This window comes from Dermacentor silvarum, chromosome 3 (assembly GCF_013339745.2).
Source record: "Dermacentor silvarum isolate Dsil-2018 chromosome 3, BIME_Dsil_1.4, whole genome shotgun sequence".
NCBI classification, from domain to species: Eukaryota; Metazoa; Arthropoda; class Arachnida; order Ixodida; family Ixodidae; genus Dermacentor; species Dermacentor silvarum.
Genome location: NC_051156.1, coordinates 57,906,866 through 57,916,441, shown reverse-complemented (window position 1 = coordinate 57,916,441; position 9,576 = coordinate 57,906,866). Strand labels below are relative to the sequence as shown.

General features: G+C 49.1%; 1 protein-coding gene across 1 annotated transcript; it reads right to left on the bottom strand.

The window, feature by feature from the left end:
- Window positions 1-8,370: 8,370 nt before the first annotated feature.
- On the bottom strand, window positions 8,371-8,889 carry LOC119444377 (acanthoscurrin-1-like). Its single transcript, XM_049664571.1, has 2 exons — window positions 8,799-8,889; window positions 8,371-8,729 (listed from the first exon to the last, which is right to left on the bottom strand). Exons 1-2 carry the CDS (start codon window positions 8,887-8,889, stop codon window positions 8,371-8,373), a joined length of 450 nt encoding a protein of 149 aa, XP_049520528.1.
- Between the last annotated feature and the right edge of the window lie 687 nt (window positions 8,890-9,576).

Below are 9,576 nucleotides of genomic sequence, written 5' to 3'. Positions count from 1 at the left end.
TCGATGACGGTCACTATCCATCGATTGCCAACTCCAGTAACAGGAAGGGTCCCTTAAAGGTAGATACCAACAGCCTTAAGTGGTTCGGTGGGTCACGGAATAGGCAGTAATTCGCCAGCAGGAGCAGAGGTTGGGAGTTTGCGACGCTGACACGGAGAAGAGGAACGGACGTACCACGCCACACTAGTAAAAAGGTCAGGCCAATAGTAACGGCTTCGAATGCGATCGTAGGTTTTATGCAAACCGATATGGCCAGCAGTCATATCATCGTGGAATGCTTCGAGGACATGGGCTCGAAGAGAGCGCGGTGGAACGGGCACCCAGAGATGACCGTCGGGGTGGTAAATCAGCCATGCAGCACGCGATTGTCCAGCTTGAATTGTGCGAGTTGGTGTATAGAAGCCGTGCGTTAGTTGGCCGAGAAGCGTCAGAGAGGTGGTTTATCATACGTCGACAATATAGTTCCAACCGTTGGCGAGATGCGAATTTTTGATCGTCGTCCGGAGAAAGGCGGTCTATTGAGGCTAGAGAGGAAACCGGCGTTTAAGTGACATCCGAAGAGTTGCTTTGCGACGCAGTTGGCTGGGGGGTCGAGTAGCTTTACAAATGCGTATTCCTACCTTATCGGAATGGCCAAAAGTCCTGATTGTGATGTCTGCGGGTGCAAAGAGACGATAGCGCACGTTCTTTGTGATTGTCGTCGTTTTAGTGCACAAAGAGAAGTCCTCGGCACCACGCTCGACAAGATTGACAGCCATCCCCTTACGGAAGCCAGAATTCTTGGACCCTGGTCCCAGCCGACGTCGGCACGAACTGCTTTAAAAGTGCTAGTGCGCTTTTTAAAAGCAAGCAGGACTTATTGAAAAACTATAGGATGTGTTAACTGATGCGTACAATCTTTTTAATCTTCTCTTCTTTTCTAATATTTTCTGCCCTTACCCCATACCCCTGTGCAAAATAGCCAACCGGACACTTAATCTGGTTAACTTCTCTGCCTTTCTCCTTTTGTTTTCCTCCTCCTACGGAAAGAGAATTTTCTCCGATGTAGCGTTCGTGGCGGAGACAAGCGCCGAGCCATTGTTAACTCGAAACACACCTCGTGCAAAAGCGATGCCTTTATGAAGGCAACGGGAAGATGGCACGACCAAGACGCCATCATGGTTGATATTATTGGACATAATGGTCACAATTCACTGTCAGCCAGGAGGCCGTTCGGTATCTTTCGCATCGGTCAGGCGCAACGGCGTGTGTAATCCCTAAGTAAGTAGTCAGTGTCCGTAAGATGTACGATGCGTTGCTCACAAGAAATAGCAGCGGAAGCAGAAGATAGAAAATCCCACCCTAAATTAAGTTGATGAGCACACGGGGACAGCACAGCTAATTGTATATGGTGCAGGATATCATCGATCAGGACACCGGGCAGTACAAAGAGCGGGAGGACGAACAGTGTCACCTTGGGCTGCAACTAGCGTCAGTACATCGTATGGCGTCATGATTTTCCTGAAGCGGGAACATAAATCAGCATGAATAACGGAAATCGTCGCACCTGTGTCCACCGACAGCATCGACAAGCACAAACACCCAACACCGAAAGCGTATTGGACGGGCGCCCTGGGGGAATTTCGGTCATATTGACGTATGCAGTTTGTTCTCCAGAAACTGCATCGCTTAATTTGCCGGACGAACGTTAGAGTTGAGTGAAACGGGCCGTAGTGTTGACGTGGAGCGGCGGAACGGCGAAGTGGAGCGGTGTCTGGCTGAACGGTGAGCTCTTCGGTTTTCAGTCGATGCAGGCGGAGATGTACAGCGGAGCGGAGGTAAAGAGAGACGCTGGCGTTGGGAAGAGGAGTATAAGTTCGATTGTAGAAAGAAGTATAAGTTCGATTGTAGCCTAATGTTTAGGACATCGGGTTGCTAAGCAGGGGGACCAAGGTTCGATCCCACCATCGGGTACGTAATTCAATTTCTTTAAAGTATGAGCTACTCGGCAAGACAGCAGCAGCACCGAACAGACACGGTCAGGAATGTCCGGGAGGGCTCGCGAACAAAACGTCTTTTAGGAGCGAAGCTCCTTATAGCGGCACCCGTTCCGTCCCCGTCGTAGTAGTAGTAGTGTGTAACCAGTCTGAGAAAAATGAGAAAAAAAATTCCGAAGTTGTGTCCGTAGCGCGGAATCGAACCAGGGACCCGTCGCTTCCGAGCGCGCGGCGTTAGCCCACTACGCCACGAAGCGCACATAGACACACGCACCACGATGGCAATAAATACCCAACATTAACGAAAGGCCGCGTTTCTAGAGCGTTTCTATCGCGTTTGTGCTAGCGCGTTACGGCCCGTGTAAGAAGCTGGTGTAAGACGCTGTGGCCTCTCCGCCTTACCTTCAACGCGTTTCGAACGCGCTGCCCAAGGCGGTGGGAAGTCAAGTTCAAGTCGAGGAGCGTTTATGAATACGGGGGGTATACTCTCTCAGCAGTCATGTGATGGCGTCGGCAAACGCGGTGCACGTTCCGGCATGTGTAAATGGCTGCGTAAGACGCTGTGGCCGCTCCCCCTTACTAGAGAGTACTGCCCGTTTCTAACGCGTTTGTGCTAGCGTCCCCTTAAGCGGGAGATCCGATGATTCCCTCCGGAGCTTCGCGCACTCATCATGATTCACCCCGTGGATATGCTGTGATTTTTTTTTCAATCTTTAAGAATTCGGTTCCTTATTTTCCATCAAGAAGAAAATAAACGTGGTGGCGACACCATTATTCTATCAATAAATCAAACTACGCAACAGTGCAACAGTTTTACCAGCAGCCTAGCAAAAAGCCACTTTTTACAGGCTGTTCTGTGAGGGCGCTGGAAGGCGGAAAATAAGTATGCCGCAAGCAAGTATGCCATCCGCTGAAGAGTGAATAAAGCCAGTAATGCAAGAAATCAGGGATTTTACTTGAACGCGTCACCTCAAGCTCGAGCACTGTATCAATGATGCGTCAACGGCAAAATGACGTCTGAAAATATTTAGCTGAACCGCGTGTCACTGAATGGTATGGGTTCACTTTTAGAGCGATAGCTCTACTACTCCAAGTACAAACACAGAAAACGCCTGGTGCCGTAAATCTGACCTTCAAACTCAGCGAAGGTCAAACTGGGAATTAGCCTGCCACTGCCGGCGCCGGCTGCGTACGCCACGTGGGCGCCGATATCTTGAAAGCGATCTGCGATGTGGACAAAGTGCGCGGTCACGTGGGCCTCACCTTCAAAGCGATCTGCGATGTGCACAATGTGCGCCGAGTGCTAGCAGCTTCGTATGCGCTGTGATTTCGACGTTTATTTCGTGTTGAAGCGAGACGCAACACTAAGGTCAATTCGCTCGCTGCTGTGGCCGCGCCGAGCGGCGTCTGCGTGTTGTCTTGCGCTGCAATGAAAGATGCGGTGGTTGCTGACGGCGCCGATGCAGCGTCTGTGTCCTTCCCCAAAGAAAGCGAAACGGTGCTATCGTTCGACAAAGTTGTTTTAACCGCGTTCAACCACTGCAAATTTTTTTCACAGAGCGATTGATAGCAAAATTTAATGAACCTTCAACAAACCTTTAATGCTGACGTTCAATAAAGCGTTAACAATGAATTTTCAACTTCCATGATAGAATGCGTAAGCGCGACTGAATGCGGACGCAGAGAGAGACACAGAGACTGCCCGGTCTCGGCGTGCCTGTTTCTTTGTTCGCGCTCGTTCAGTCGCACTTACACGACATCATGGATTCTCACCTCACCAGCGCGTTTTACAACTTCCCCCGTTCAAAGAGCTTCATGGTGTTTTAATGCAAATAAATAAACTTTCAACATCTCTCAGTATAATTCTGAATATTTGTTCTATGAATGCGCAACATTGATTAAATAATATTTCTTTTATTGCGATAGCAATTATATGGACACTCAAAAGCAGATTTCTGCCGTCGGCGTCGCCGTCGCCGTGAGGTTGCGTTTGACGTCAATGGAGATGAAATTGTCGCCGATGATAAGTGGTTCTTGAGGGAAAGGGAAAGGTTGGCGCTATCTTCTGCAGCCCTTGAGGGAGCACGGCTCAGCGCCAATATGTCGCCGTAGTAAGTGGTTCTTGAGGGAAAGGGAAAGGTTGGCGCTATCTTCTGCAGCCCTTGAGGGAGCACAGCTCAGCGCCAAATATGTCGCCGCGCGCCGAACGCTGTATGTGCGAGTGAAAGGGCGCGAGGGGCGCGCGCTTTCACGGGGAGTGAACGCACGGCGGAGAACAAACGCGCGTTCTGCGCCGTGCTCCCTTAAGGGCTGCAGAAGTAGGCGTCTCTTTCCTCCTTTACAATCACCATATATGTAGAGCAAACGCGCCTTCTTCCGATGCGCGAGAGGCCGTGGGGGAGGGGGGGGAGGAAGGAAGGGAGGCGACGTTTAGCTGCGGCACCAAGTGCCTATTTATATCAGAGGCTCCGGCAACAGTCACTAACGCCGCACGCATTTTGAGCGAACGCGGGCAAAACGCCGACGGCGTCGACAATAGTTCCCGGTGCTGCTGCATCTCCAAGTTTATACAGCTGATAAAGCTAATATCATTACTCCGTATAGCTCTCTACCCATTTACTATCGCAATTGATGCTTCGCCTTTCAGGTGAAACTGCGACAACTTTTTTTTTGTTTGTTTGGCAAATGCGGTTGCCCAGTCCATTGGTCGATGAGACAGAAAAGAACACTTGATTGTCAGTTTCTTAGAGCGCAGCTCTCAGGCGCCCGTTCCTGGGTTGAGCGTCGACGTCACATGGCGTAACCGCGTGAACGCGCTCCCGCCACTGCTCGCGCATTCGTCAGCGTTTACATGTAGCGCATTACCCCTTGTGCGATGGCGGCGGCACACGATGGCGCACATCGTAGCCAAAGCAGCGCTTCTGGCATCGCCTTCGGGATCGCCACTTTCTCAGCGATCTTGCTGTCCCGAAGCTCGGCGAGTGCAGCAGATCCGCAGCAAATTTCATTTTCATAATTTCTAATACGATGGTATCGCGTTAGCGTGCACTCTAAAAGTTGACCCCTGTCTGGTGCATTAACGTGACGCGCTTTCCTAGCGCATTAACCATGTTTATTTGGATGCGACGCGCTAGAAAGCTGATGTGACGCGATGTGATGCGCCAGTGGTCGCATTCATCTAAACGCCACTACAACTGGCTGCGATGCGGCTCATCGTGCCAGCGTTCCCATACTGCACCTACCTCTGCGAACGCGCTGACGGTACTAGTCCACTGCCGGTTGGTGCGATGATTTCGGTCTCATATTCTTTGTATCAATATACCGCATAGATGTCTCCCTCAAGTTATTTGACCCAATATATTGTGAATGATGAGGTTAGGAAATTCGCAGGCGCAAGTTGGAATACGCTAGCGCAAGACAGAGGTAATTGGAGATCCCAGGGAGAGGCCTTCGTCCTGCAGTGGACATAAATATAGGCTGATGATGATGATTGTGAAATGAAAACACGTTTACAGCTGCGCTTAAATTTTGCATCAGGGGTATCGTATCCGTTCGTGACTTTATTTCTAGTCTATAAAAACTTCGTTAGGTGGTTCAAACCGACACAAGCTAACATTGGTGAAAAGCCAAGCCAACGCTATCAAATCAGACCAGCAAATAAGGAAAAACTGAAATGTATTTCATACTCTACTTTTACTGTGTGCTTCATGCAAGCATTTGCGGCACCTAAAGAGCGCTAATACAACGCAGTAGCTCTTTTTCATAAAATCAAATACTAAACCATAAACACAAATATAAGTCCTACACTCATGTGTCCCCCGTGCCGTGTGTCCCATGGGATAACCTCGCAGTATGTCATTCTCCAAGGTACTCGTTGCTAATGGTAACGTGGTCCGGTTAGCACTCAAGCGTTGCTCGAAATCCTTCCGCCGGCCCAGTGATGTGGAAGCCGAGTCGACCCGGGTCCTTGGGTGAATCAACAAAAATGTTCTCGGTGTATACCGCTCTTCCCGCGATCCTCACTGGGGACGCCTGGCCGAGCCGTGTCATCAGACTGGAAGAGTTGTCGTGGCTGGAGCTGGGCCCAGAGCTGCACCTAAGACCTCAATCGATGTCGAGGAAAGGGTATTGCCAACGCTTCTATGTGCTGCACCCACCCCGTTCACCTCTGTTCGCTTCCCGGGCCACGTCGTTTTTCTTTTTCTTCCCACGTGGTGCCACGCCACTTTCGCTCATGCGATCTTTTTTGCGCAGTTTCTCTCAGCTGGTGCGTTGCTTATCTCCTATTTTATGTCATATCATTGTAGGCTGACGGCGCCCACTTCGCAGGTTATCTTTTAGACAAAAAATGTGGCCCGATTCTGAAGGCACTGCATTCTCAATCACAGCGTCCCTAAGCGCTAGCTGTCACGAGGAGAGAATATGAAAACCTGGCACGTGACGCATGCACCGGGCGTTAAAAGGGGACGTTTGCGCCAGAGAAGCATGCTTGCGATCATGGCTTAATGGTTAGAGCATTGGACTGGTGTGCTGGATGAAACAACTTTGATCCCCCCCATCGGTCCCGTATTTCTTTGTAGCGTTTTAGGTTGACTTTAACCTATTCGGAGGCTTCTAAATCGTAAGTCGGTGCGTGTTGAGGTATACGAGCGCGTCGCGCTGAGCACGATATCACTAATTTGTAGAGAACAAGACGGACGAAAGCAGGCGGGACTGTCGAGTCGCCTACAGCGCGCCGGAAGAACTAGGGACGATCCCGGTGGTAGTGCGATAGTAAACTGGACAGTTGTCATGCTAAGCTGGGCTCAGTAATCGTTATGTTGTAAAATGCGACATAGAGTTTTATAGCCTTTCAATAACCGCATCAAGAATGCTTAGGTTTACATATATTCGAACATGTCCGTTTAATCTGACGTCATTGTACCGATATATAATTAAATATATCTCAAGCGTATAATCACGCGATTGACAACGAGTGGTAGCAAAATTGTGGGCAACATTCTAAATCATAAGACTTATGATTCTGTGAATATTATGAATATATCTATAACGCCAAAAGTGCGACATTGTAAGCTACTTCACGCAAACGTAGGGTACGCAGAACTTCTTATCGGAGTGCTTGAGACTGCATCATTTGTCTAGGCAGTTCGCACGGATAAAGTTTCGGGGACGAAGACAAGACCGAAGTCACAAGAAATACCATAGCAATGAGATGTGAGATGTCTTGAGTAGGCGGGGTCAGCGAGGGTTAGTCAAAGTCGAGCCACAGGAAGGTATTCATGTTTAATCAGTAGCCCTAGGTGAACACGGCAAGGTTTACAAGCACTTACCACGATGAAAGAATAGTGCGTGAATTCCTCTGTTGTGCCGCGTGCTGGTGTACAAGTCGACAGGTCTAAGCTCTAGCAAACGTTTGTACCACTGCCAATGGGACATCGGACGGGAAAGAGGATTCGTGCTACAGTGTTGTGCTTCGGTGATCGTTTATCTGCTGCGGGTATGTTGAGTTTTATACCCCGAGGATAAACAAATCGGGTGAGATTTTAAATGATGAAAGCAACGGTATAGCCAGTCGTCATGAGCGTTAGCGGTGCTTCTTCGAGGTATCATATATATATTTTTTTAATTTACACCGCTGTGCTATGCCTGTCGTAATTACATGTCCATGTCATATCTTCCTAAGACATTGATGTTTACTTTTGGCGTCTATATTGTATATGATCCACAGAGATCTCGTGTTTCCATTGGTTCCGGGAGCTTCGTCATGTAGTCATGTAGCATAGCTTTGTAAATGCGGTTCTGTGTGTACGGCCTTGATGTTTACTCTTGGCAGCTGCTTGTGTAGTAATTGCCCGATGCCTCATTGTTTGCTTTGGCTCCAACTGCTTAGTCCTGTGCAGCAGAGGCGCCTTGGACTGGGGCCCTGTCTTTTTATGCAAAGTAAACCATTCTTGACCGAAGCCATAACCGCAACGAAGCAATGCCTCATGCTGCTCGGCATTTTGCTGCAAATATACGTTGGGCTGCAAATTACAAGGAAGGCTCAAAAGATGTGCTGGTGCAAAACGTCTTTTATTTTGTGCTTTTCTAAAAGGTGATCGAAAAATGTCAAGTGATGTCATTGCTTGATGTATCACAGCTATTTCTCGTGCGTAGTTCCCGCCTCCTTCAACACCACCGAATATTAAATCCTCCGCAGCTTTTTTGAGTTGTGAAGGCTCACAGCGAAGTAACCTGGCTTCGCCTTTACACCTCACACTTCAAACCACCAGCGGCAATTGATTCAAACGACTGTTAATGCATCTTCGTTGTTGCGGGGACACGTCTATGCAGGTGATTTCTTCTTTTGCATTCGTATGCAAAGTTCCGAACAGTAAATAAACGAACTCAATAATTATCCTTTGTAACCACCTTTGTAGCCACCATAGCCGCCACCATATCCACCATAGCTCCCTCCGTAACCTCCATAGCCTCCGTAACCTCCGTATCCTCCATAGCCTCCGTAGCCTCCGTAGCCGCCGCCGTATCCGCTTCCGAGGCCAGAGTGGGCAACAAGAGCTCCTCCACCGCTGACTTTGTTGACGTGGTGAACCGTCCTCACCACGAACGCTGGTCCGGCCACGGCCTTGGCAAAGGCAGGCCCGCCGCTAAGAAGAGCAACACTGCTGCCGACGCCTACACCGCCTACACCGCCGCCGACACCACCCAAGCCACCACCTAGGCCGCCACCTAGGCCACCACCTAGGCCGCCACCTAGGCCGCCATAACCAAGTCCTCCGTAGCCGAGTCCTCCGTAGCCGAGACCCCCGTAGCCGAGGCCACCGTATCCTAGGCCACCGTATCCTAGGCCTCCGTAACCAGTGCCGCCGTAGCCAAGTTTCCCTGCTTCTGCTACTGGGGAGACCATGGACATGGCGAGTACGGCGAGCAAGGCAAATAGCTTCCTCTGCAGAATGAGATTTAGAAACAGTGAATGCATCTCATACGTACTATGATCTCTGAAATTACTAGCATGGTGCTGACAATGTAGTTAGAAAACAAGGCATCACAAAAAGCACAAGCACACAAATGAGTTTCCGCATACATTTCGGTGCGTTATTATATCGATGGCAGGATAATGTCTTCTATTCTTTACAAGCTCATTTTTGTGAAACATGTACACAGTGCTCACCCTAAGCTCTGAAGCGCTCTACTACAGTGTTGTCAGTAATAGTGTCAGCGTCTGACCGATATACACTAATTTGAAGAAGCGAGGCTGCAGCTATGTGCTTTGCCAGACGCCTCACTAGACTCACCCGCGGTATTCTCCGAGCTAAATACGAAGTCCTTGAGAGGAGAGATAGTTGAGGAACAGGTACTGTAGTATCCCGAATTCGAATCGAATAGAAATATGCGAAAAAAAAAACAACCTTTGAATTCCGATGCAAATATCGAATATATTTTCATTTACAATGTAGTAAAATAAACCGGTTGCGTAGATTGCACATGGTAAAAATGCGCTTATTTACGCTATTTGATAAATGCGTGTTATGCCATGCACAAGAAAATAGTTCGCAAGAGTTGGCGGTTGCAGCGGTCCTTCCTCACCTAGACTCCAGTA

What these genes read in the sequence shown, in the direction of transcription:
- LOC119444377 (XM_049664571.1), bottom strand. Translation starts at nt 8,889, where the DNA reads ATGTCCATGGTCTCCCCAGTAGCAGAAGCAGGGAAACTTGGCTACGGC. An exon ending in ATACGGTGGCCTAGGATACG is followed by an intron (nt 8,730 to 8,798) that starts GTGGCCTCGGCT and finishes ATGGCGGCCTAG; the next exon opens with GTGGCGGCCTAGGTGGTGGC.